Raw genomic sequence first — 27,925 nt, 5'->3', positions numbered from 1 at the left:
CCATCCTAGTCTGGTCGGAAAATACATTCATACATTCTTTCATTTCCCCTTTATTCCGTAGCTTCAGTTATTGCAGAATGGTCAGACCGATAGATTTATTTTTAAGTTAAATGGTTATATTCATTGCTTCTTTCTCCGTGGATGAGCGAGAGGGTCCTCTAGTCCCAATCCGGTCAGCGCCCTGAGGACAGAAACAGCATTATTACCACATCATTGCTTCCGCGGCCTTAATTCAACTCTGCCTTAACCCCCATCCACAAAACCAACTACTTTAAATCCTTAGTGGAACTACAAAAATCCTAGGCTCAAACCAATTCTCTACAACAAACAAACACATAAAACAAGAAGGTTGAAACAAATGTGCTCTGCACATGTGCAACCCATCTTGGAAGCTCAGAGAAAATGTTTTGTCTCACCACAGAGATGAAACCCCACATGGATGAAACATTACTATCCAGTTTAATTAATGTGGCGGACAGTTCTCACCTCAGTCCCTCAACAGGAGTACGTCCTCACTGAGGCAGACTCACCCCGGGCACCAGAGTTGGCTGTGTTGGAGACCGGGAGACAGACACAGACGGGGTTATTATCGTAACTGTAATGTCTTAAACAGTACTGACCTTCCACAGGAAATGCTAATAAGAAGTGGAATGAGAGATAATAGTCTTCCTCTGTACTTTGAAGCGTCTGTTCCTTGTTATTGGCAGTTCCTCTGCTAAAGGAAACAGAAAATTCCACTGCCAAACTAATGGCAGAGTAGTATGAAAACAACCAACTGCTCTGTGCATGTGATTTTGGGTATGCACTTGCAGCAGTTTATATAATGCGTACTGTGTGCTGGCTGAAAACAAATGATTCTGTTCAAGGCTCATTTCCAAGGAATCAATGTAAACACATGGCTCATTTATTATCAGGTCCGCAGAATAGCTGCACCTGATCAGAGCTAGCTCTGTAACCTAGCTGCAACAAACCTTTTGCCCTGATTCCTGTCATGCTCTTCATGTGAGTGATGGCCATATAGAGTAACAGGTTTTCACACATCATCTAAATTGAGACGCGCCTCTAGAGCGCAGAGCTGAACAAATGTGAATATGAGAGCGAAGGTGTCAGAGGTCACGGGTCGTACTCACCATCACTCTGAACCTTTCTCAGGGTAACGGAGGGCGTGGAGATGGCTGAGGCACGGAAGTTAGCAGGCAGGGTCTCGGCGGAGTCAGAGGTCACCCCCCGTAGGTCTTTCTCCCTAAACATCTTCCTCCAGGAGGGTGAGCGGGTGAACGTCTTCGTTCCATCCTGCCAGACAGACAGACAGTGTGTCAACAAAAAAGATAGCTGCTCTGAATATCCATCACTTAGTCCAATCTGTATTTTATTTTATTTCTTCAAGCTGATTAGCGTGCTGACCTCATCAGGTCGTCTCTCAGTCCCCATGGAGATGAGGGAGTTGTACTCTTGCTCCAGGAGCTGTCTGGCCTGCAGGAGAGAGGTGATGTAGAGCCTTGAGATTTGTTTGGACTCTGCAGATGATACATTTTCAGGACGGGTGTGCTATGCTGGCATTCATTAGTTCATGTTTCAGAATGCCTCCTTTAAACCAGTGTATTTGTTAACTCTTAAGGATCAGATAAGGTTAAGTATTTTTTCCAGGCATTTTAAGCCTTCATTATAAACAGCATAGAGGTGACAGGAAATGATGGAGAGAGGGATCCAACAAAAGATGCCTTTGTGATTAAAGATCAGCCACTAATCATTGTCAGCATCATTGAGGCCATCGTCTGACAAAAGCCAGTATTTCTTGACGTAAATAAAGGCTTCAATAATGATTACGGTAAATTATAAAAAAATTAAATGCTATTACAGTGGTGTGAAAATGTGTTTGCCCCGTTCTGATTTTTTTTTTTTTGCATGTTTGTCACACTGAAATGTTTCAGAACAAATTGAAATATCAGACAAAGATAACAAGAAAACACAAAATGCAGTTTTTATTAAGGGGGGGAAAAAAATCCAAACCTACATGGCCCTGTGTGAAAAAGTGATGGGCCCCTAAACCTTAGCAGCAACAACAACTGCAATCAAGTGTTGCGATAACTGGCAATGAATCTTTTATAGCGCTGTGGTGGAATTTTGGCCCACTCATCTTTGCAGAATTGTTGTAGTTCTGCCACACTGGAGGGTTTGAGACGTAACCACTTTATTTTTATTTTATTTATTTATTTTTTTTTTTAAAGGTCATGCTTTCAGGTCAGCACTTTGACTTGGCCACTCCGAAGTCTTCATTTTATTTTTCTTAAGCCATTCAGAGGTGCACCTGCTGGTGTGTTTTGGATCATTGTCCTGCTGCAGGAACCCAAGTGCGCTTCAACTTGAGGTCACAAACAGATGGCCAGACATTCTCCTTCAGGATTTTTTGGTAGACAGCAGAATTCATGGTTCCATTTACCACAGCAAGTCTTCCAGGTCCTGAAGCCGGTAAACAGCCCCAGACCATCACACTACTACCACCATATTTCACTGTTGGTGTGATGTTCCTTTTCTGAAATACTATGTTACTTTTAGTATAGTTACTTTTAGAGTATTTTTCCAAAAGTAAGGAAGGAACTCTGCCATGCAGGCCATGTTTGCCCAGTCTCTTTCTTATGGTGGAGTCATGAACACTGACCTTAACCGAGGCAAGTGTATCCTGCAGTTCTTTGGACGTTATTGTGGTGTTTTTCGTGACCTCTTGGATGAGTCGTCCCTGGCTCTTGGGGTAATTTTGGTCGGCCAGCCACTCCTGGGAAGGTTCACCACTGTTCCATGTTTTTGCCATTTGTGGATAATGGCTCTCACTGTGGTTCGCTGGAGTCCCAAATCTTTAGAAATGGCTTTATAACCTTTTCCAGACTGATAAATCTCAATTACTCTGTTTCTCATTTGTTCCTAAATTTCTTTGGATCACAGCGCACTGTCCAGCTTTTGAGGATCTTTTGGTCTACTTTAGTTTGTCAGGCAGGTCCTATTTAAGTGATTTTTAGATTGACAACAGGTGTGCCAGTAATCAGGCCTGGGTGTGGCTAGAGAAATTGAACTCAGCTTTCCAAAGATATTATAAACCACAGTTGAAGCTTTTCACTTTTTTCACACAGGGCCATGTAGGTTTGGACCACCGCCCCCCCTTAATAATGAAAACCTTCATTTAAAAACTGCATTTTGTGCATTTGTTTGATCATCTGAAACATTTGAGTGTGACAAACATAAAAAAAAAGATATCAGGAAGGGGGCTTTTTCACCACTGTAAAGACGTTTTCTTCAAACTAAAAAGACTAAATTAAGGGGGTATAAAGATTTTGTTCTGCAAGGAAAATACTTCAATTGGCGGATACTGATTAATGGTAACTCAAAGTCCCTCCCCACTCAAAAATGTGTTTCACTTATTGTTACTTCACTTGTGCAGAATAATGAAGGTACATTAATTTTGTCATTGTACAACACTGCACAATGAAATAAAAGGTCTAGCTCCATTCGCTCTACACACACAGAACATGTATACAAATATTTCAAATTAGAATAGAATAAAAATACTAATAAAAACAATATATAGAGTTACTTATATAAATAAATATATTAAGTAATGGTATGTGCAAAACCAGCATAACAGAAAGTTCAATATCATGTAATTATGGTGGAATGCAGAGGATGAGGTGGCGTTGAGTAGTCTCAGCCTGGGGATACGGCAGCGGATATTTTTGTTTCGCTTGTCAGAGAGTTGTTATTTTCAAGGTGTGTAAAAACTGAGTGGAGGGGAGAGGAGATAACATCCTCTGTGGATCTGATGGTTCTGAATGTTTGAAGGTCCAGGCTGTCTGGGATGTTGTTCTTTGTGTGCCGGAGAACCAGTTTCTCAAAGCACTTGGAGCGGCTGTGCCATCAGTGTGTGAATGTATATAAATTAGTTAATTTCTGTAAATGAATGTGGGGTGAATGTGGTGAATGTGAGGTAGTGTAAAGCAATTTGAGTGATAAAAATGTCAGTAATAACATCAGCTAGCTGATTGGCACTTGTTTTTAGTATACGGCCAGGGATGTTATCAGGCCCAGCAGATTTACTCATATTCACTCACAGCACAACTCTTCTCACATCCGAACAACAACAACAAAAACACTGGTAAATTCTCTGGGCAGATAGTATCGATATCTTTACAATAAAAACTTGACATGTCGGTAAGACTCGAAGTATGTTTTGAAATTAATCTGCTAAAGACAAAAAGTCTCTCTGTTTTTTTCTTTAAATCTAAGTTTAACATGTGAACATATGAGCAGGATTTCATGTCATCACAACTAGTTTCGTAGCCACTCGTGGTCCAATATGCAACTTGAGTGTGATGTAGTAACTTGAAGCCTTCAACTCCCACATTTAAAGAAAATACATGTTTATGAGGGATCTTTAAGTTTAAAATATTTGCCCTTAACAACTACCTTTCCATTACCTGTGTGTTCTGATTGGGGATCTGCAGCAGCAGGGCCAGGTCTGTGTAGTCAAAGGTGTCATCTAAAGCCAGCAGAGCCCCATGTACGCCACTCTCACGAAGGTTGTCGGCGTACTCCTTCAGACCGAGTGTCTGCACCCAGCACATCACACGCTCATTGGACCACACCATCACATCTGGGAGGAAATAAGGAGCAGGTGAAGGAAGTGAGAGGAGGCATCCATCTGCAAACAGCAAGCTGTCTGCTCAGTGTTTTTATAAGCGAGGTTTTGTTTCTACACAAAGTTCATGAAAGATGGAGGTCTGTTTGGGCTTATTAATGATCTCCTGAAGGGGTTAAATTACCTGTGAAGTATTAATGAGTGATCAAGAGAAATAGTGAAATGTTCATGCTTTACTAATTTATTCTCTGACACAGACTGCACAGGTGAAGTTCATCACAAGACAAATTTCCTCACTTGGGAAATTGTTCTGTAAGGAAATCAGCCAAGATGAACTGACTGTAAATTTACAACATGTGTATCCCAAGGCGAAGTGGTGGGAGGGCGAGAGATTTGGGTTTGTTTAATGACTGAGTGTGTTGACATTTATGTAATCGTTATCCAGCCAAATTGCACTAGAAAGCTGTTTCTTATAATCTCTTCTAAGTAGGGGGAGCGGGGGGGGGTTAACGAAGGGGTGGTCCAAACATCTCTCATTAATGTGGGAAACAGCAGAAATCAAAGGAAATGTTGGTTTTGTTTGCCATTATTAAGTTTGTGGGAGTTTTTTTATCAAAGTACTAGTTTTACTTTATTTTAAATGCCAAAGCTGATGTAAGAAAGAAAATAAATGATTTTTTATAGTTTACTGTGTTTGGGCAGCAATTTCATTTTTTCAAAGCAACTGACACTACTAATAATATAAAATAACATCGTGCTATATTTGTTTGGATGAGCATCTGACTTTAAAGGGGGCTATCAGTGTTGTACTTAATGCAGCAGGTCAACAAAGTCAAACTATGTCAGGATCTGCGATTATGTACTTACACACAACTGTATTGGTCTTTTGTGTGTCCTGTTTCAGATTATGTTTCTTTGCATTTGGGGATTTCATCAACATGTGAATTATAACACAGTCCATTACAGGGAGGACTAACCCCGCCTTTTACCCGATGCCAGCTGGGATTGGCTCCAGTGACCCTGTACGCAGGATAAGCGGTTGACGAAGGATGGAGGCTGATGTCGACCAATCGCCGGGAGGCACACACCCCTGCACATGCTTAGTTGTGAACATGTAAACGATCTCTTCATAATCATTTTGTTGAAAAGGGAGAAAAACTATACTAGCAGCAAGTGAGAATTGAACACAGAACCCTTTTAACAGGAGCCCTGTGCCCTACTGACTGAGCTAACCAGGCATACAGTGATTAATGGATTATAAATGATAAATTGACTGGTCCGCCATCTAATGATTATTTTTTAAAATTGGCCCAATGCCAGACTTATTTGCTGACCCCTGGATATAGACGCATGGGTTTATATAGTAATCATTAAGCTATACTTTGAACGAGACAACGGCACGGTATGAATAGAGGAATTAGTTCCGTGAAAAGGGTCAGAGAAACATCCATCCCACATCTGAGGCATGAATGGTGAGATAATGGCAGAGAAAAAAAAGTGCTCACCTTTGTTCTGGTGGACGCTCTCCTCTCTCCTCCTTTCCAGCTCCTTGCGATCATAATTGAGACGCTTCAGGCACATGATGCCATAATGCAAACTGACCCTGTGAAAGGTCAAAGAACCAGAGGGGGAGCGGTTGAAGCAGGTTAATTGAAGGCGAGTTTCCCCTCTCACCTGTACTCAGAAAGCATTAACACAATCCAATGCATCTGACTCCTCAAGTCTCTTAAAAGATAACTTAAAGAGGGCCTTGAGACACATACCTGAACAGTTAGTGTCACAACAACAGGAGTATGCCTATATGTCTTTTAACACCTTCCTATTTCCCATGCCTCTCACACACAGAGACACAGATTCAACAGAAAAGAATGAAGTGGAGTTGAAAAGCATGAGTTGTGGCTGTAAAAGAGGCGGGAGCAGGCGCAGAGACAATGAGCTCTACCTGTGGAAGCTGTCCACCATTTTGAGCTGCCCTCTCAGCTCCTTCTTGGTCAGGTGGTCCAACATGCGTGCATCCACCAGAGACTCCATGAAATAGCTGCGGTACTGTGGCAGGCCCAGGCTGGGCAGCCAGTCGTTGCCCACCCACTCGTGATTCATATCGCCATAGGCCAGTATCTGGAGGGGACATCCACAGATGATCAATGTTGATTCATGCTCAGCTTGATATCTGATGCCGGTGCAAGTCAGCAGCTCATGACTCACAGCAGTAAGTCTCACAAGAGATAAAACCACTGACAAATACATAAATACATACACAAATACATTGTGTTAATTCAGACTTTTCAAAAAAAAGCGCAGTTGATCCTTACCTGATCCCAGCTGAACTCTTTCAGCTCCTGGAGCGCCGAGACAAGAGACGAGGCAGACAGAGAGAGACAGAGCAAGAGAGAGTGATGTGGAGGTGGTGAGGAAAAGGGGAGCAGGGGTCAAGAGCAAGGTGGATGGAGGGAGAGATGATGGAGGTGAAGCAGAGGAGGAGGGAGCAGCAGCAGCAGCAGGAAAGGAGGACAAAAGGGAGGAATAGTGTGTTAGTGAACGGGTAATTAGTTGGAAGCAGTTCACACTGAAACAGCAACAAGAGGGAGAGAAGAAGATGCTCAACACTATGGCCTGGGCCCACAAAGAAAGACATATAAAGAGATAGAAATTTAAAAAGAGAGAGACAGTGAGAGGAGGAAGGGGAGAGACTCGTCAACATGATTCAGACCAGACAAAACGCTTAAAATAATTCAAAACAGAGTAAAATATTAATGAAAACATAAAAGAGGGTTTGTCAGACAGAGACAAGACGGCAGGGTCACTAACCGGAGGCTTGGTGGCAGCGTTCAGAGACTCCATCTCTGCGTGGGTCATCCACACGTTACTGGTCGACTGCGGTCATGTGAACAAGAGAAAAGTAAAGTCGTGAGATAAAAAAAAACACCACATACTGCATTGGCTGCCTAAAGGACTGACTCAAAGCTTGCACATTTTTGCTGTGCCACATCACAAGATGTCAGTTAACCACAACAACAGACTGCTTTCTCGTTGCCATGGTGATTCTGATGAACAAAAGGTTCACCCGGTTTATGTGAACCGATAGGATAAATCTGTTGAGCAGAATTGTGTGATTAATCATCCTCAACATTTCATCTCATTATTATGATTCCTGCTGTAAATAAATACGAAGCCCGGCAAGGAATTGGGAAAGCCGAGCCAAACCAAAGTTTGGCACTTGTTCCAAACTCCAAAATTGACAGTATTCAGTCAGAAGAATATGTTTTTTGGTTATTCGTATTTTTATCCTCCATGAAATAGGACACATAAAAAGCAGAAGCACAAATGCTTGTGCGTGCAACAGTTTTACTATACTTTTCAACATCTGGTTTATCTTTGTGACTGTGTGAGAAGGCAACATTTGGTAAAATGTAGCTTTTGTTGCCCAGTTTCATTTAGGTGAAATAGGTGAAACTTTATTAGCACCAGTGCAGTTTACTATCATTCTCCTTTGGAAAATACATTCATATTTTTTATTATTTGTGACAGTTATCACATGCAGAGTACCTTTCATGTTCGTTTGTATTTAACATTTTACTGCATTTTTTTTCTTTCCTTCTCCTGCAACTCCTGCAGCACACATTTCCTCAACTTTTATTTCCACCATTCCACAAAATCTGCTTTTTATATTGCACCCCTATTTGGTATCTTATTTTCCCACTTACATTTTATATTTCTTTTTGTATCATAGTACTACTTACAGCTGCAAATTCACGCTACAGGGACAATATACATTTCACCTTATCTCAAAACAAACACCTGGATCAACATGTACCTCTTCCTGCTGGTATGAATGCAGCATATATGTGTATTATCAGCAAACAGTCAATGCTCACCATAGAGGATACTGTTGGCCTCAAAGTAATTAAAAAGGTGAATGAATCCATGAATTGACATATGAAGGTGTTTAAGGTCTTAGCGTTCTCCAATTAAAGGCTTCTTTACCTTTAATCCTATAGGGAAGCTGTCTAGACTGGGATTTTTTTTATGACATGAGAACATATGTGTGGTCATAATATGTCTTTTTTTCTATGAGATTGTTAAATGTGTGTGCAGTCTCAGAGTCTCACAGAGCGAGTGCTGGCCGGGGCAGAGGGGCTGGTGAGGGACACCATTTCCTGGATGGCCAGCCGCAGTTTGAGCCGGTGAAGTGGGTTACTGATGCCGATCTCCCTCTGGATCTCTGTGTCCGAAAGGTTGGCCATGATCGCGCCACTCTTCACGTTGGCGCGACAGGCTGCGACGTACCAGGCTGGCATTCCCACCCACAGCTGGAAGGAGATAGACAACAGATTAATTAAAGAAGGAAACACGAGGACATTTTTTCCCCATCCCTTAGGTTTCTGTGATTGCACAGTACCTCCAACCAAGATACAACAGTGGGTCCATCCCACGATGCAAAGGGAAGTCCTTGGCGACATGCTTCTTCCAGTAGCTCATGCCTGGTAAGAAGAAGAAGCCTTATGTAAGTCTGTTCAAGTGAGAGGTCAAAATATTTAATCTGAGAAACAAAACGGGTTATAATTCACAAACTTCTTCTTGCTGCGGCGGTCTTTATCTGCTGGACCCAGAGTCCCAGTCTTGTTCATCCCCATTGGGTCTCCAGACGCTTGGTCTTCAGAGGGTGTAGATGCTGGAAGAGAAACAGTCGGGTTAAAGGCCACAAGAATGAATGATTATATAGATTTAGATAGACCTTAAATCACTCAATCAGAGCAGCTCACCCTCATGTTGACATGTCAGTGTGGATTACTGATATACAGTCAGTGTTACCCCGCCCTTATCCTCTATTTGTTTACCAAGAGAAGCAGATCCATCCCGCCCAGGTTGCCCCATCCTTCCTTTCTCCTTCTTCCCAAAAAGCCGACCGATGGAAGACTTGATGCTTTTCTTCTTACTGGACTTGTGGAGAGAATCTTGGCTGCTGTTGGAGCTGCTGCCGTCTGCAGAGAGACTGGAAGGGACAAGGGAAATAACTAAGAGGGATAAGCCGAAAAAGGATTAAACCATTGTATTTGATATATTTAATGTGTGCCTGCCTTACCTGCGAAAGTCCCGGGGGTCATCAAGCATTGCTCCCGGATGGGTGAGGGCCATCCTGTCCAAGCGCAGTGCACGAGGAGTGGAAGGAGGCGTAGAGTCAAGAAGAGCAAGGGACCGATCATCATCTTTGTTGTTCTGAAAGATTAAATGTAAAATCAGCCAACACAAAAATTTGCCATTTTAGACTATTTCTTGGCTGGGAGCTGCTGCCAGGAAGCCAGAGGAATCATCATGAAGTTACTTCTTTCCCTGTTTCCAATCTTTGTGCTAAGGTAAAGATTGGGACAACCCTAAAGACTAGTTGAAAACTACAAGAACTGGTCAAACCACACCTCAACTTGCACAGATATTCTAAGGGAAGGTCCGCTAATCCTGTAAGAACGCCAATTGTTACAAACATAGACAGCAATCTAATACATTTAATTTAATAATCCTGGATCCATTAATTTTTACACAATGAATAGAAAGCAGACTTGGGTGTACCAGGTGACCTTTTTCTACTTCTCTTCTGTCTCATTTTAGTCACCATAACCCAACTTAGGTTTTTTGACAGGAGAGGAAACTGTTTCCAGCTACTGAGCTCCATAAGCGTTTTTTTGTTTATGCTGGTTCATAACTTGAATCATTCTTGTCATTCTTTTCTGAACTCCCATGTCAACATTATCACTTTTCCAATCACGAGTTGTTTTTTTCCTACATATCTTTTGTATTCCATCCGCCCGTTTCGAAAATGCTGGAACCAGTATGTCTGGCACCAAACAAGTTCCTTGAATCATTATTGCCTAATCTAACATGCTTTTGAAGAACAACTGAACTTCTCTGACCCTGTCTGCATGATTTACTTATGCTTTATTTACATGACTCACTGTCTGGAGGAGCTGTTTGCATAAACAGGGAGGTGGGTACAGACTAGAGATTAAAAAGGTTAACACAGGCAGGAACAGAAGTTTCTTCATTCCAGCGGTACCTGTCTATCACTCTCACGGGCCGGGGAGTGAGTCAGGCGAGGGGTGGAATGTCCAGAGCTGGGAGGAGAGGGGGAGGCCAGGGTGGAGGATGTGATGGACGAGGGGATGAAGCCCCGTCCTGTGCTGTCTCTCCCAAGGGAGGATGGCGGGATGGGCGGACTGTCCAAAGCCACGCTGACCCGGCTCTCAATCTCTTCGGCCCGCAACTCCGTGTTCTCCTTCTCCTCCTGGATCAGTCTGATTTTGTTAAACACAATATAATAAAGTTAAAATACTCTACTGATGTGCAGTTCAGCCATCACTAAACAGATCAAGAAAGACATTTTGGAAAATAATCGCATTTTCTCGACAAGAGTTAGATGAGACTCATGTCTGTACGATAAATATGAAGCTACATCATCTCTGTTTAAAGTTTAAAAAATCTACCAGCACCTCTAAAGCTCATTAATTCTTACGTTATATCATGCTTGGCTTGGTACAAAAACAAACAAACAAATAAAAATGGTGATTGGTGATAATACTTCTGTAGTTTTACTTAAACAGAGGTCTGAATGCAGGGCTAGTAGTTATCTTGCATTTTGGTAGTGTCGAGACAACATTCCAACATTCTCACTTCCCTTAAACTCACAGTGTCAGGAACAATTCCTGTGCAATAACCCACCTCTAATCCCCCCTCCACCCCCTCTAATCAGCTGCCTGTTTAATGGTTACCACTTATTATTTATTCATCATTCTCTCATTCTCTATTTCAGAGCTGTTCATACTGTTCATATTGTCATATTGTATATTGTTTATACTGTATACCAATCCAGCTACCACAAGTACATAACACCTGCACATAATATTTATTTCAGCATCCTTTGCACTGTGCTCCATCGCACTGTGTACATGTATGCATGTATGTTTATGTGCACCTGTATATCTCATCCACCTCCGACATGCACATTAAAATAATAATAATAATGATAATAATTTTACTACTGCATTCTTTGCACTCCGCTCATTGCACTATTGTCTCAATCTGTCTATATTGTTTTTGTTTATAGTGTGTATAAATGCGATCTCTATACCGTAGCCTGTGTCTGATTTTGTTATTGTATTATTGTCTTACATCGTGAACAATGTACAATCCAGAGTCAAATTCCTCGTATGTGTACACGTACCTGGCAAATAAAGCCTAATCTGATTCTTAAACCCCTCCCTCCTTTCCTCTCCCCTCCCTCCCTCCCAGCTGTTGAGCGCTGCCGCCCTTCCTTACTTGATCTCCTTATTAATGGCCTCCAGCTGTTCCTGCAGCATGATGGCCAGGGTCTGCACGTCAGTCTGTCCACTCGGGGACAGCAGCTCGGAGCCAAACCGAGGCTCCCCGTCGTCCTCGTCGTCGGAACAGCCCACATCCAAGCCCGGCTCGAACCCGGTCCCCAGCAGAGCCCCGCTCTCCCAGTCTGGGTACTGCACACACAGAGCTAGAAACTTAGAACCCATTCATCATAGGATTCCATCCACAAATACTCATCAATCCCCTCAGCGTCAAGGCTAAATCTAGGTTTTATTGGGATGGCAATGTCGGTCCAGACTGAAATATCTGGATGGATTACCATGAAATTTTGTACAAAACAGTATTTCCCCAAAGAATGAATGCTACTGACTTTGGTGATCCCCTAGCTTTTCTTCTAGTGCCATCATTACATTCACATTTGATGTTTTGAGTGACATGTTTCAACAATTTTTAGATGGATTGCTATGAAAATGTCTGTATTGTAGCTTTCAATGAAAAAAAATACTTTTACGTTTTTTATTCCCCTTAATAAGAAAGTAATATAATCAGCATGCAGGTGACAATTGTCGTAAATAATCCAAAAACTAGACCTCAAATGGATAAGTAACACATACTGATAAGCTGCTGCTTCCAAGAGTTTTAAAGTGCATCAATACTAACATCCATCATCAACCGCTTATCCTGCATACAGGTCCGTGGGGGCCCAGAGCCAATCTCACCTGACATCGGGCAAAAGGTGGGGCACACATAGACAAACAACCATTCATGCTCACACCTAAGGACAATTTAGGGTCACCAATTAACCTAATCTGCATGTGGGGTGGTGGGAGGAAGCTGGAGCACCCGGAGAGAACTCACACAGACATGGGGAGAACATGCAAACTCCACAAAGAAAGGCCGGGGTTTGAACCCGCAACCTTCTTGCTGTGAGGCAACAGTGCTGTCAGTAGTGCTGTACAGTAGATTCTCACCTTGGTTGAGTCCTCTCGTGCGGAGCTCCAACGAGCCCGGTGACTTCGTCTAACCACGCCCCCAGAGGGAGCGTTACAGAAGGGATCCAGATGAGTGGTGGAGCCTGCTGGGAGGGACCCGCCCCCGTGGGAATACCTTAACTCCAGAGCGCTACCTGGCAGAGAGCGACTGGAGAGATGGAAGGAAAGATAAGATGATATGAGATAAGATGAAATGGGAATTATTACTGGAGGGTGAATAAGATTGCGGCGGCAACTACAATAAGACGGTATAAGACAGAAAAACACACAGCAAGAAAGGGGAGGGATTTAAACACAACTAAAATATGTACAGTAGAAATATTACAAAAGAACTAACAAGAAGACAAAATTAATTAGAATGTATATTACATATGACATATTAATTCATATAATGTGTAAATCAAATTCCACTTAACAGGTTTACAGAAGGTTAAAAGAGAAAGCGTTAGCTAGAATTAGAAGTGTTGGATCAAGCAGGTGTGTTTGTGCACCCAGTCAATAAGTGTGTGTTTACATATCAACACTGTTTTAGCCCTGTGAGTGCAGACAGTGTTAAACGCCTCCAGTGTGAAGTGATTAATCTACAATGTCTGACAAGAGACACAACACTGGCATCAGTCAGACAAAGCCACACTGGAAACTCAGAATACTGGTTAGACTGTGGTGTGGACGTTTAAATGGAGCCAACCTGGAATAAGAGCCCCCGGGCCTCGCTCTCAACTGATCTAACTCCAGCTGAAGCCTTTCCAGCTCTGCTATCAGCTGGTCCTGGGAGTTGAAAAGAGACAAGAGTTTAATGAAAAATGGAACATATGTCTCCTAGATTCAACTAAGACGAAGGCCTATAGGCACAGGCACCTTGTTTGCCAAGAGATCATCCTGGAGTTTTTTCATGTTAGCCAGTTCCTCAGATAGGGCATTCTGCAGGTAGAAAAATCAGAAGCATTCAATTCAATTCAAATTAGCTTTATTGGCATGAATGCGCATTATTACTGCAAGATAACAACAGTAATCTAAATGAGATGTGTTCAAACTGGACAGCAAGGTTAGCGAAATGGTCTTGTGGGACAGTGTTTAAAGTTGCACAGGAGAACTTTGCTTTAAATGGAAGTGAGGGGAAATAACCAGAAATCAGTAAACTACACATAGCACAGTAATGTTTACTAATACAGCCAGTTTTTGTTTTTTTACCCGGATTTCTTAAAAGGGGCAGAGTGGCTTAAACCTATATTGACCCACATTTTACGTTGCCAAGCTTTAAAAAGTAAGTTTTTCTGCTGAAAAAAGACACCAATTCCTGCAATTAAACATGCTGACTGCTCAGAAAATGGTTCAGTGATTAAAAATAGGTAGAAAGCGCAAATAAAGTGTGTTTCTGCTCCAAATGGTGTTGTGTGGTTTTTTTTGAATTTCAGCCAGATTTTGACTCATCAGTCAGATCCTTTACTTTAGTAAATGTAGCAAATAAAAGTTCTGCATTCAAACTGTACTATTAACAAAATGTACTAAAACTACCAAGAATAAAATGCAAAAATTTTAATTGGATAATTATCATAGTATTAATGTATAAGTAGCATTTTACCGAGCTAATTTCAAATAGCTGACATGCTGCTTGGTAGTTTATTCCGTGTCATGCATTTTATTTTGTAATGTGATTACATGTTTTGTATGTATAAAGTAGTCTAGTAGAATACTCAAGAATAGTAAAAGTACCTCAAACCAGTACTAAAGTATAGCACTATAATAATAGCAAGTAAATGTACAGTAAATGTACTTTCTGGATGTAGGATTCACTGCTGTTTGGGAGACAGTTTTGGAATTTACTCAAGTTTTAACTGGTCACTTCCTGGAGGGCAGAGAAGTGAGTGAACATACCTGACAGTGGGAGTTTATTTGGGGGTAAGTGACATCTTTAGGGTCTTGATTAGGGGAATGAGACAGTTTCTGTTGCCGTTTTAGTAGGTTCAGATTAAAATAAAGGGATATTGTGAATTCTCGCTTTTGTCTGAGCAGGTCACCTTTTCTTCCAGGGCGGCCATTCTCTCCTTCAGATGGAGCTGCAGCCTCTCGTTGGACTCAGACAGTAGCTTGTCCACAGTGTCGGAGAGACGCTTGTTGTGTTCATCGTTCATCCTCTCCCTCTGCCTCGCCTTAGGGGTGAGAGAGCGAGACGGGTGAGAGCAAAAGAGAAGAAAAGGGAGGAGGTGGGAGGAGAGTTAATAACAAGCATTCTGCTTGACTGAGAGTGAGAGACAAAGATTTCTATCTGAATGTGCACAATCAAAAAGAGGGTTTAGAAAATTATCGCGCCTTTGTGCTGCGTAAAGCCTGACAAAAGGGACGGCATGAAACAGGGGGAGGATGAAAACAGAGAAAGAGAGAGAGAGATGGAAAAGCAAGCATGACTCACCCTCTGTAGCTCCTGGTTCTTCTCCTCCAGTTGCGCCTCCATCTGCCGCAGTCGCTCCTCAAAGTTACCATGACGCTCCTCTGCCTGAATGATTGGAGAGGAAGGAAAAAGGGTTAGAGCGCAAACCATGTTGCAACACTAATACAAATTAACACAAAGGAAACAGCTTGTTGACCGAGTCTACCAATTAGTTACATGCCTGTGCAGATCACAGCGTAACAGGAACGTTTGCTTGTGTGTATCTTACAGGGCATTAATCTCATCCTTTCACAAAGCCCTCTTGCCTGAACATGTAAGATGTGAGGTTTAGTTACTATGAGGAGAGTGAATGCACGTTTTGTTTGGCATGAGTGAACATTGTATTTACGGGAATGCTAGAGGTTAACATACAGTATGAGCAATTAAATTAGTCAGTTTTAAAGATTTGTGTGGCATGCAGTTCTTGACGTGTTGAGGAAGGATCAAATAGCTGTGCTGACTCTGAACTGTGCCCTGAGCTGGTTTTCATTTTAGATTGTTTGCTTATGAATTACTGACACTGCTTGCTGAAAATATTTGGTTTTCCTCCCTCATTTGACATCTCAGGTTTCGTTTCACTCATGCATCAATACACACATGCAAAGACCCCCCACCACCACACACACACACACACACACACACACACACACACACACACACACACACACACAAATACATACTATAAATTTATATATTCATGCCTGCACCAGCCTACGTGCCCACACATGCCCCCAAACACACTCAATTAATTGTGTCTGTGCATAGGAGCATATTCCAACATGCACAGATGCACATGTTGCTGCTGTCAGGTGAAAATATTGTTATTTTAATTTCATTATATGAAACTGTTTGGGGATAAAAGGTCTGTGACACTTTTCCAAACCTAACTCAAAAATGCCTCTTCTGGGCTAGTATGGTTGCACACACACGAACACACGCATACACACACACACACACACACACATACACACACAGACACACACCTTGTTGAGTGCTGCCACTCTCTGGGCAAGTTGTGCCTCGATCTCAGGCAGCGTCTCAGCCCTCTGCAGAGTTTGCTGCAGCTTCTGTTTGGCATCATCCAGACGTTCCTGAAGCTGCCGGTTCTTTTCCTCGCTCTGCAAGAAAACAGGATGAGAGGGAGTGGAGGTGAAACTCAGAGCATGTGTGAAGACTGCTGAGGGCAGCAGACCGGATTAAAGCAGAAGAAAATGCATTGATGGCACGCTCTGTGTGCCGACGTGAAATGTGGCCAAGCTGCCAATCAACAGCAGAAACATGGACACACACACACAGGGATGAAAGAGACTTTCCCTACCTGTCTGTAGAGAGACTCTTTGCTGGCCAACTCGTTCTCCAGTTTATCTTTTATGTCGTGGAGAGACGTCGCCTCCCTCTGGGCACTCAAGTACCTGCACACCAGAACAAACCGGCAGATAGAAGAAGCAGTGAGCGGGGCACATTTTGGGGGAGGGCATCGAGAGTTCATCGACATGAAGAAAAAGCCCAAACCTGCGTTCTAATGTGGTGATTCTCTCTTCCATGTCTTCCCTTTGACAGAGTGCCTGGGAATAAAAAGGAAAAACGTGTATAAAGATTCCGATGCAGAAATAGAACAAAAACAAGACCAGACAAAGTGTCACATTTAGTTAAGTAGGTCTTGATCAAAGGGAATTCATTGCGCATGAACAGCTATTCGCTGAAGAATGATAATGACTGGTTATTAGTCGTTGTTGACAGATTTCAGAAGCACCCACCTATACAGTTGCACAAGTGCATGAGAGACAGAGGGGGGGGAGGGGGGAAGATAGTGGGAAGACAAAAGAGCATCAAGTGAGGATAAGACATAGGGCCGGATTTACTAACATCCCAAATAAAGGCCTGATTTACTAAAGGTTTGCGTGAGTAAATACGTGTGCAAACTTGATATCACGCAGTATGGCGTCTTTCAAATCTGCAAGATAGCAATCTTAGGCAGGATGGGCAGGTTCATACGATTTCCACATACTCGGGACGCACTTAATGAAACAAACCAAGGTTTTTACGCAGTGGCTGCTTTCCCTACCGACTCTTCATGGCCAAAACCATTACAACACGCAAAACCCTTAGAATGTACATGCAATTTAGTACTCTTTTGGCCGGAATTACTAACATCCCAACACGACGCAACTTTCTAATTTCTTCCATCTCATGGAGAAAAGAAGTCAGGTCGAAACAAAATTTTCTTGAAATTGTATTGCCAAAGCTAAAGAAAAATACAAAAAAACAATTAAATTCATACGGTTCATCGAATAAAAAAAAAAAAGTATTTCTATATGTTGGATATAGAATAATATTGTCTAATATTGTCTTCTTTCATTATGGCTGTGTCTCCTTCTGGCAACACTAACAGTAGCCATCTCTGTGCAGCACTTGGCAGTTTGCACCTTCCTTACAAATGTATTAAATACAGATGCTGTTGCACTCACATGAAATTGCTTGCAGGCTTGGTAGATCACATTGCGTGTAGAAAATAAATGTATTTGCATGTTACCCTCCCATTACTTTGCACAATAAAATTGAAACGCCCAAAATTGCATATTCATTAAGGCAAAAGTAGTAAATGAACACCAGGTGCAATCTTGCACTTTTGAAAGACGTGATTCTGCGTGCACACCGTTAGTAGATCAGCTTACGTTTTAATTTGCTGGTGATATCACGTTTGTACACGTTTTTACTTATGCAAACCTTTAGTAAATCAGGCCCATAAAGTGAAAAAGTTCTGCTGAGTAAACGGACTCAAACATAATCCACACACCCTTCAATCAACTACCAGCACACTGACTGCTTAACAGGGCAGCAACCACATCCATGTGTTCAAAAAACTTCAGCTCTACTGAAGGTATTGTCACCATGGCTACAGGGTAGAGGCTCTTGTGCGTACAGTAAAATATTTCTGAGTATGAGCAAATTCACTCTTTTCACAGACACACATAGTGGCGGTCTGTCAACAGCACAGCAAGTCTCACCTCTTTCACATCCCTCTGTAGTTTCTGGTTGGCCTCCTCCGATCGGGCCAGCTCCCTCCTGGCGGACGTCAGCTGCTCCTCGATCTCTCCAACCTGACACATCATTTTCTGTCCGTTAGCATTTCCGGCTAGTGATACTTTGTTTTGGTGAAAGCATTAGACCATAACAGTATCTCTGAATCAAGTACCTGTCTGCACATGAGGGCCAGTCTCTCTTTCAGCTGTCCCAGCTCTGACCTCTGCCGCTCTATCTCGCCCTCCCTCTGCCTGTCGATGTCTGCGTCATCTAAGATGGAGGAAGGTCCATTGGGGAGTCGCTGAATGAAGAGAAAATATTTACTTTAATAACATCCCAAGCAGTGACCATGATATGTAGTAGTAGTATAAAGTTCACCCTGGATGTTGGGTTCCACATCAAGTGCTGACATATTTGAATTTCAAAATATATATATATATATTGAGATTTGGAAGCAAAACTCCCAAAGCACTTTCATTTCTAAATACCCTGACTCAACTTTCATCTAAATTATGGAGGATAGTGCCATTAAAAGATATGCCAAGAGCCATAAAGCTTGTGATAAAGTTACATACAGTATCTTGGTCACTCATTTCAGGCATTCAGTGCTCAATATGTATCATTGCTGATCTAGGAGTATATTGTAGACTATGGCAATAGCTTCTGGCAATCAATGGCAATTGATCAGCACAGGATTTTAAATTCTAGGTACAGACTTAAACAGAAATCGGCCGCCCTCCATGGAAGAAAATTGTGTTTAATTGGTCTGTCTGTTTGTCATTTCACCACTTTGGTCCACATTGAAATATCTTACCAACTATTAAATGGATTGGCATGAAATTTTCTACGCACTTTCATGGTGCCCAGATTATGAATCCTAACAATTGGTGCGTCCGAGATGACTGCGGCTGACTTTCGCCGACCTGATAGTCTAACGTGAGCTGGTGACTGCAGGGGCGGGGTAAAAAAACGGCACCGTCAAGTCAGACGCATTCTACCCGCATGAGGTCACTGTGAGCTGAGATCAATGACTGATCTTGCAGCATTTGCAGAGAAAAATGCTGCGAGACCAGGCAATAGTGTGGTTACAACCAGTTCCAAAATGGTGCGGCTGGAGAAAAGCAACTGCGGCCACCTGGCTCGGCGCAAGCAGCCGACTTGCTCCCGGGAGGTTTAAATGTCATGTGACATGGTGACGATTTGCAGCACTGCCGAAAGTCGGACACAGTTTCTAACCAGCATGCCTTATTTTAAGTCCAGCATGCATCACGTTAAGTCAGTGCAGCATGAAGTCATACGCACCTAATGTTTGTGATCTCTTGACTTTCTCTAGACTCTCTAGTGCCACCAGCAGGTCAAAGTATTTTATCCAGTAAAACATCTTAACAGCCTGGCACAAAATTGTGTACAGACATTCATGGTTCCCAGAGGGTGAATTTGAATTACTTTGGAGATCTCTTTTCTTTCCATGTAGCACCATCATCAGGTTAAAATTGGGACCAAATACCTGCCAAACGAATAACTTTCCCATCAGCCTTAGCTGTAGTCAAGACAATTCTACTGATAAAGTCCAATATCACAAATCACACATTTGCTTTAAAGGGCTTTACAACCTGTAAAGCATACGACACATTTCATCCTTATACCCTTAATTCAGAGAAGGAAGAACTCCCCCCCAAAACCCTTTGTGTTTAGTGCTACAAAGCAAATGTCAGCATGCTAAACTAAAATGGACAATAAATCTGCTTACCATCAGCATGTTAGCATTAATTTCAAAGCACAGACCTGCTAGCATAGCTGTAGACTCTATGCATCTTGTTGTTACTAGACATTGTCTCTTTTCTCCTTAAAGGTGGTTGAGAAGTTCACCTTTCCAGTGGTGTATTTTAAGACGTCTTCTATTAAGGGAAATGTATGAGCACTAAATGCCGTAATATGTTGATCACTCTGACAGGACCATCATGGATCAGTGTGAATGTCAAAGCAGTCTAATTCAGGATTAGAATAGATATCCACTCAAATTAGCTAGGTTCCTAATCTCCACTAAATAACTGTGATTTGTTTGTGTGATTTGTTAAACTTACTTTGATTTTTAAAGTTCTTTATGAGACAACTACGTTTCTGAAAATTGTAGAAGAAATGGATCCCATTACCTCTTTGCCATTATCTAGTCCTTGCTGCCGTCGTTTGATTTGTTCCCTTAAAGAAAGAACCTAAACAACACGGAAGAGAATCGTCATCAGTAATTCACTGAAACCTGTGAAAAGACAACAAACACACAGAAACAAAGACATGTTGACTCACTTCTTGAGATGAGGACTGCAGCTCTTCCTCTAGGGTTGCCACTCGCTCCAAAGCCACCCGTAGTCTTTCCCTCACTTTCTCATCCAGAGCTTTGTGGTGCTCGAACAGGGACTTGAGGGCTTTTAGGACCTCCACCTCGCTTGAGACCCCGGCTGGGGACTGGGCCTGCCTCTTCACTACGGTCATCCTCAGGCTGCGCTCGTGACGGGATACCAGGCACTCCAGATGTTCAAGCAGCAGCTGGAAACACATGTGGTTCACATACAATAAACCTCCCCACGGCGTAACTCTTCAGACATTCAGTGTATACATATAAGTGTACTGACTCGTGTGTTGTTCCTCTCTGCCTTCAGCTCTGCTATCTCCTCCTCTCTCTCCAGCAGCTGTTCTCGGCAGAGGTTCAGCTCTTTGGTCAGCACTGCAAACTCCTGCAGGGTCACAAGAGGGAGTTGTTATTGACTCAATGCTGCTGCTGCTGCTGCTGCTGCTGCTGCTGCTGCTGCTGCTGCTGAGTGAGGTCATGATCACAAACACACACCCACAACTAACAAATTATTTTATAGTGAAGCATTGTGTCTGATTCAACTTGAATTGGTGACTTCCTGCCTTCAGAGAGCAGGTATAAATGTGGCCTAGCTGTTTTTTTTTGTTGTTGTTTTTTTTTTTTTTACAGGTGGAGGGATTAGTAAGAAGCTAGCAGGGGAATAACATTTCCTGGTCTTTTGTCTTATGGCTGCATTGCATTGAAACAACTCTGTCAGCATTTGAATTTTTCTAAACATTTTAACCAACGAATGATGTCATGATCTGTGAAAATTTGGTTTCCAAACTCCATGGTAACTGGACTGGAAATATCTCAGCATGAAGTTACCTCTTCTACTTTGGCCAGTTAGAAACATATGCCACTAAACATAAAAACAAACAAAAAGACTGCAGACTGTCAGATTTCCTGCCAATATTTTCCCTTAGCCCACACAGTGCAATAAACTGCAGTGAACAATTTGACTCACACTCTCACATTCAATCTCACATTTCATTGCATTTAACACACATGCACAGACATGCAGCTACATTTTGGCTGAAAGGGGGTAACGTCTCACTAAACACCAACCAAACAGCACATACAGTATAATCTTTGCCATATCTACCACAGTGTTCACTGTTAATTGCTGCTGGGAGTCTTAAACAAGGTTTCAATATAAAATCTAACAACCAGGTTTATTGCACGTGGTGTACCTGAAATTGGTTTAATTGTGCAATAACCATGACTGGCTGTGCGTTTGCCCGTCATTAAAACAAATGCCTGGAGGTTAAACAAGCATGAGAGTAACTGGAATTAGGCCAATGTCTAATATTTCCAATTGACAGCAGTCCAGTTTAATTTTGTGTAATTTCATCCAATTATGTATAATGTGAGGTTGGCTACATGATAGTTATGATTAAAATCTGCTGCCTAAATAAATTGTATCTATGGCAACAAATCAACAAAGACACGATGAGTGAACGAGTGACATTATCAAATAGAAGTCTCTAACTTTCAGCCGTGATCATCTGCATTGCTGAGATGATGTCTTTCTTTCTGTAATCACAACACTCCGCTGAACACGTGATCACACACAGTACTATGTACATATACTGTACCATAATGGCTCGTCCATGCACTCGTTTCGACTCTGCTCATGTGTGATAGTGGCGCGACACACATAGGACAGAGAGCCCACGTGTGCGCCGAATCGTGTGTGTTTTTTAAAATTGCAAATGCAAACGAGCTATTAAAGGGCACTGATGCATGCATGGTGCTGCTGTTATCTGTGCTCTGTGTTAACAGTGATCCGTTTACCCATACGGCAGAAAACAGGCGCCTTGCCTCACACCCTCTTCCAGACGAAATGCATTTAAAAAGTATAGCATGTACAGCCTATAACAAGCCTCTGAGCTGATGTGCTCACAGGGCTGAAATTGGGGAGGACGGAGAAAGAAGTGAAAGGAAGAAGCTTATTTGAAAAGATGGAAGAGAAAGGATCAGGGAGGAAATTGCTGTGTACAGATGGCATGTTCTGGGCCTAAATGATATCATAATTCTGGGATTAATTCATATAAGAGATGGAGTGAGATAGACCACCGATACAACACTTTCTAGATTCCTTTCTCACCATCATTTTGGTGAAATACACGATGCAAACCATTCTGTTCCCCCTTATTCACCTCTTATACTTTTCATTTCCCTTCATCCTGCCATTATCCCCCTTAATCCATTTCAGTCTTCCCCTGTCATGATACACAACATCTAAAACAGACTCTTGAAGCCACCTTTTTAGTATGCAGCAATATGCAAATGGACTCAATTTGTTAGTCTCTGTGTGTGTGTTTCATATCACCAGGTTTTTTCTCTCTCTGTCTCTCTCTCTGTGCCATGCTGTCGCTCTCTCCATCCCTCTCTCCTATTTTTCTCTCTTGGCAGCGTCTACACACACACACAGACGAACTCACTGAACTCATCTACTGTAGAATGTATCACAGTACTCCATGTGTTCCTCTATCTGTGTGTGTGTTTCTGCAGATGTGTGCACCATATTGATCTCCTCTCATTGAGGTGATATGGCCCTTTAATGTCCTCTGTTAGAATGTGCAGCACTGCTATATCTGTTATTTCATTTTGATTTTTCAGGCATAGCGACAGAGAAGAATCTGTACTAACAGTGAGGGGGGCATCATCGCTGCCTGAGGCATCCAACAATGACTCCAGCCTGAAAATAGAGATGGGGCCCTTGTATGTTGAGTGGAATTACAAAATGATTAGCTCTCGAGCAGTGGGATGTGGGATAATGTAATAATTGGCTTCTGTGCTACAGGGGCAAATGCAACATTTTCATCTCATCTCAACATCATCTCCAGGTTTTAGGTAGCCAGTGTTTGTGACTCTCATGTATTACCATTACATTCCAATCACAAAGCCAAGCATCCAATATTCTCAGACATGTAAAACGATCTCTAAAAAACCCCAGTAGGTTGTTTCACAAAACTACCCCTGCTCTGAAAGTATTTGCAGCATCCTCAAAGACTCTTCGAACCATCTGGAGGAAAAAATATTCCAACAGCTGCACGATAAAAAAGATTTTTACCTTCTTTCTCAAGTTGTGACTGTATTTCCTAATCCAAACAATGATGGTTGACTGAAATTACACTTTTCTTTGCTCAATTAGTACAGCATGAATCAAAATCAAAAATACGATTATTGCTTATATTAGTACTTTACTTTCCAATGTTTTATAATGTTTTATATCATCCAAAAAACCACAATATTTTGCTTGTGTCTTATAAAACGAGCAAGGATATGCCATTTTCAGCTAGCTGAATAGCAATCACAGTTGCAACTTGAGAATGCGGTTGAGCATCTTTTTGACTCGAATGTAATAGTAATACAAAGGGGTACAAACTGGGACTTAGTTTCACTTTCCTAAAGTACAGTTTTGAGGTGTTGGTAGTTGAGTATTACCGCTTTGGGAGAAACGCCACTCGTTACTTTGCAGAGTAAAATCTTATGTTCAACACGTAATGAGCTCATTAAATACCACTGTTGCCGGAAAGTAAAATCTCGCATCTCATAACAATACATTACAGCCGTATTTTAGCTTCAGGTCGCCACATTTGTAGCATTATCTAAAGAGTTTTAATGAGATAAAAAGAAAATGATGATGACGGTGATAGGAGGTTTTCATCTGTGTTGCTGCACTTTAAACTCCCCAACAGCACAATAAAGGAGTCCGACTCAGAGCCACCTAGACCAGCTACAACATTAAAATCCTGCTTACAGGTTAGTGCATCAATAATTCAACACTGTGAAAGGAACCATTTTCACTATGAATCCTGTCGATACAGTACAAGAGTACATTCTACTGATAATACTATATAATATATATATAATGTATAATAATAATACAGATTTTGAATGGGCTTGTAATGGAGTATTTTATTCCATCTTGAAATCATTTTAGTAATTTTCCAACGCTGCTGCTCACAAGGATGAATTCTTGAGCAAGTTAATCTTGTCTACTGGTATTCTTGCATTGTATGTCTTTATTTAGATGTTATATTGAGAATAAGTTTGTTAATTGGCTCATTGATAATATTGAACCAGGCTGTCTACAAACATGGCTCATTCACTACCACTATGAGGTAACATTGATGCTGTCCAATGCTAAAACATGGCATATATGCAATAAATGTGAATGTAGACTATTTTCTGTTGTTTTTCTTACTTCATTAGACTTCATCATGACAGACATATACAGACACAGTTAAGACTGTGCACACATGCTAAACTATATTTAATTAAAGGAACAGTATATTAACCACACACCCAAGTGTCGGGCAACACTACACTGAATTAAAGTTAAAGCTGATATTTTTGCTCTGATGAAAGCATAAAATACCACGCAAGTTTTTTTGCAACGTTTTCTGAACAGACATTTAAAATATGGGTCCCCATAGCCAATATTCACTACATTTCTTACATCTCTTATATTTACTCAATCCTCAGTGATAATGCTCCAGTCATGCATGCAGTGCAGTGAATCCCCGTGGGCTACTGTAGGATGTGCATGTCTATCCACAGCATTGTGAGTAACGAACATATATGAGACATAAAGACATAAGTATTATAAAGCACTTCTGAATCCACAATACATTGCATTTGGAAAACACTAAAAAAGTCTAATAGACATTTTACTCCAAGCTTTCAGCTCACTGCTGCCTCTTTATTTTGGGGTGAAATTTTCCTTTAGTAAGGCATGTAGATTAAAAACTAAATGCACGTACAGTCGTGCTTAAAACACAAACTGAGAAACACCTGTTTCAGCTGTTTATTGCTTTGAGATCCGCAGGGAACCCTATTACAATTGTCTATACCATTAATGATATGACTGAACTTGTCATTTCAAGCCAATTATACATACCGTATAACTTTTTGATGTCACAAAACCTATCTTCAGTCTGACCTTGACAAGACAAAACACAAGTATGACCTGTCTCATTTGAAGTATAATAGCCTTTTACAGACAGGGATGTGGAGGCTGGAATATAAACAGTCGGGCTGAGACATGCGTGTAAGAATAAAGTGCTTCCTCCACAGCTACAGTACCAAAGCAACATTTAGAGCAGCATTTATTATGTGATTTAAAAACAAGTAGAGATTATTTCATGTGTGTCCACAGCTCCCACCTCTCCCCTGAGTGTTACCCCGACCCCCTCAGCCATCATACCTGTGGCAGGGCAATGGACAGCTGCCTCTGGAGTGACTCCTTCTCGTGGCCCAGCTCTCGCATGCGTAGATGTGCCGTCCCCAGACTGTCCTGTGTCTCCCTCAGGCTCTCCAGCAGCCTCTCCCTCTCCGTCAGCATGTTCACCATAAGCGACTCCAGGTTGCCTGTGCTGCCCCCCTCATCGGTGCCGCCACCACTCAGACGGGGATCCCGGCTGCCATAGCCCCCTATGCCTCCTATCCCTCCTCCCATTCCTCCTCCACCCCCTGCCGGGGAAGACGAGCCGCCTCCGCCGCCGCGCCCGTCCTCCGAGATGGTGGGCATCACCTCGCACATCATCTTGAGGCCTGGGTGTGAGAGGTGTTATCTGAGAGGTTTTCTAATACACTTGAGCACAGTGTCTGGTGAACGACGGACTCGTCATGAAACGGTCAACAGTTACTTTGTTGGTTAGGGGTCTTTCCTCTCAAGCTGATCAAGTGAGGCTGGCAGGCAAGAAGAAAGTGCGGTGGGAAGACGAACACGGCGGCCTCGTGAATTTGTGAGTGGGAGAAAAGTGGGGGGAAAAGATATAAGTTCCAGTGGTTGGAGGAAAAAGTGCAGGGTGGCAGGGGCTGAGGGCTTGGTGGTAGGGAGGTGGGGTAGGGTGCAGGGGTAAGAGGGAAAAATGAAGGTTTGGTGGATGACCTCTGACCCCTGGCCCAGGCTTCACAGAGATGAGAGAGGATCCTGGAAAGAGAAAAAGAAAGGGAGAGGACATTTTTAGAAACACTCTGCTGGAACACACATTCCCAGAACACATAATGTAGGCTATATCAGGCTAGTGTTGCCCAGCAGGTTGGGATCTCTCATATCATCACTCATGGTCCGTCCTGACACACACAGACAGACATTACAGGCAGCTTTCTCAGGCGTTTTTCTTCTCCTCTCCAAACCTCAAAGAAAGAATAACCCTTGCTATTGCAGCAGTGCTGTCTCTTGCACTGACTGGCATCGCGATAGTCCACGTCTGGAGTAATTCATCCATCAGTGCATGTCTCGGATTTATGTATCTGAGCGTTCATAGTCATAATGGGGAAAATGAATGCGCATGATGTACGGAAATGAGTCGGGAATGTCAGCTGCCTACAATATGCCGTCACGCATATACAGAACAATTAGCAGGCCTGTAGGTAGGAGAAAAGATGCGGCGCTGTTTCATACATTCATGTGGAAAAAAGGGTGTCATCATGAATTGTAATTACGGGCTGTATCCAGGAAGAAATAGGCTTCTTTCTACGGCTCTGGAACCCATCTGTAAAAATATTATGGGTGGATCAGGAGGCTTATTATCCTCTGGGTGTTAGACAGAAAATTAATTGCTGTCTTTAAAAAATTAGTGGCCTTTATGGCAACAAAAACAGGCTATTTTTTATGCATTTAGTGCTGTACAGGATAGCCTCACACCGCTATCACATCATGGTGGGAGGTGCCAATCATCCTGTAAATGATGTAGGCCTAATTAACAGATTAACTCAGAAGATATTACACAATTGGAATATTGTTTGTGATACGATGAATGTAAATGTCCGTAAACGGTGCGCCGCTGTGGCTTTATACCGACTGCAAGGCGTCTATTTCCTATCAACATCCCACTGCCCTCCTCCCCACACCACCCTGCCCCCCCCCCTCCTTAAAAACAGCTGGATGGTCTAACGCACGGCTAGATCAGTGCTCCGCACATCACCGTGGATTTCAGCCGCCACCAAACGATTTGTGTCTTACCCTCTCCATGACCGACAAAGAAAGGACAAAAACGCGCATCGTTGCCCGGTTCACTCCATCAGAGCATCTGGGAGACGGAGGCTGCAGCTTATCCCCGTTACAGCCCGGTTACCAGCCTGCCCCATCCCCTCCTTCTCTCTCTGCTGTGGGAGCGACGGCACGGCTCAGCAGCCGCTGCGTCAAACCACACGCAGGA

At 42.4% G+C, this 27,925-nt stretch overlaps 1 protein-coding gene across 2 annotated transcripts; it reads right to left on the bottom strand.

The window, feature by feature from the left end:
- Positions 1–37: 37 nt before the first annotated feature.
- On the bottom strand, positions 38–27,882 carry ppfia3 (PTPRF interacting protein alpha 3). 2 transcript variants are annotated; one of them, XM_038706535.1, is made up of 31 exons: positions 27,730–27,882; positions 25,966–26,694; positions 21,031–21,132; positions 20,705–20,944; positions 20,554–20,613; positions 18,573–18,701; positions 18,385–18,477; positions 16,889–16,941; positions 16,695–16,788; positions 16,360–16,494; positions 15,359–15,442; positions 14,967–15,098; positions 13,807–13,869; positions 13,637–13,716; positions 12,928–13,096; positions 11,936–12,129; positions 10,677–10,914; positions 9,711–9,844; positions 9,466–9,620; positions 9,200–9,299; positions 9,027–9,108; positions 8,737–8,937; positions 7,436–7,501; positions 6,940–6,966; positions 6,570–6,745; positions 6,133–6,230; positions 4,467–4,642; positions 1,405–1,473; positions 1,131–1,293; positions 487–548; positions 38–181 (listed from the first exon to the last, which is right to left on the bottom strand). In XM_038706535.1, exons 2-30 carry the CDS (start codon positions 26,302–26,304, stop codon positions 496–498), a joined length of 3,705 nt encoding a protein of 1,234 aa, XP_038562463.1. In that variant the 5' UTR covers positions 26,305–26,694; positions 27,730–27,882; the 3' UTR covers positions 38–181; positions 487–495. The 2 variants fall into 2 exon arrangements, 1 of the variants encoding a protein (XP_038562463.1); XR_005442863.1 differs by lacking the exons at positions 38–181; positions 487–548; positions 1,131–1,293; positions 1,405–1,473 and having other exon boundaries at positions 4,508–4,642; positions 6,940–7,240.
- Positions 27,883–27,925: the final 43 nt, after the last annotated feature.

The sequence above is a fragment of the Micropterus salmoides genome, unplaced genomic scaffold (genome assembly GCF_014851395.1).
Source record: "Micropterus salmoides isolate LMB-PRFRI ecotype aquatic unplaced genomic scaffold, ASM1485139v1 Ms_hic_scaffold_10, whole genome shotgun sequence".
Taxonomy (NCBI): Eukaryota; Metazoa; Chordata; class Actinopteri; order Centrarchiformes; family Centrarchidae; genus Micropterus; species Micropterus salmoides.
The sequence above is the reverse complement of the archived record's forward strand: the minus strand, read 5'-3'. Positions and strand labels throughout refer to the sequence as shown.

Bases quoted from the DNA above. Each gene is read 5' to 3' on its own strand.
- ppfia3 (XM_038706535.1), bottom strand. From the start codon at position 26,304: ATGATGTGCGAGGTGATGCCCACCATCTCGGAGGACGGGCGCGGCGGC. The intron at 20,945-21,030 runs GTCAGTACACTT...ATGTGTTTCCAG, and splicing joins CAGAGAGGAACAACACACGA to CTGCTGCTTGAACATCTGGA. The intron at 549-1,130 runs GTGAGTACGACC...TCTCCAACACAG, and splicing joins GAGAAAGGTTCAGAGTGATG to CCAACTCTGGTGCCCGGGGT.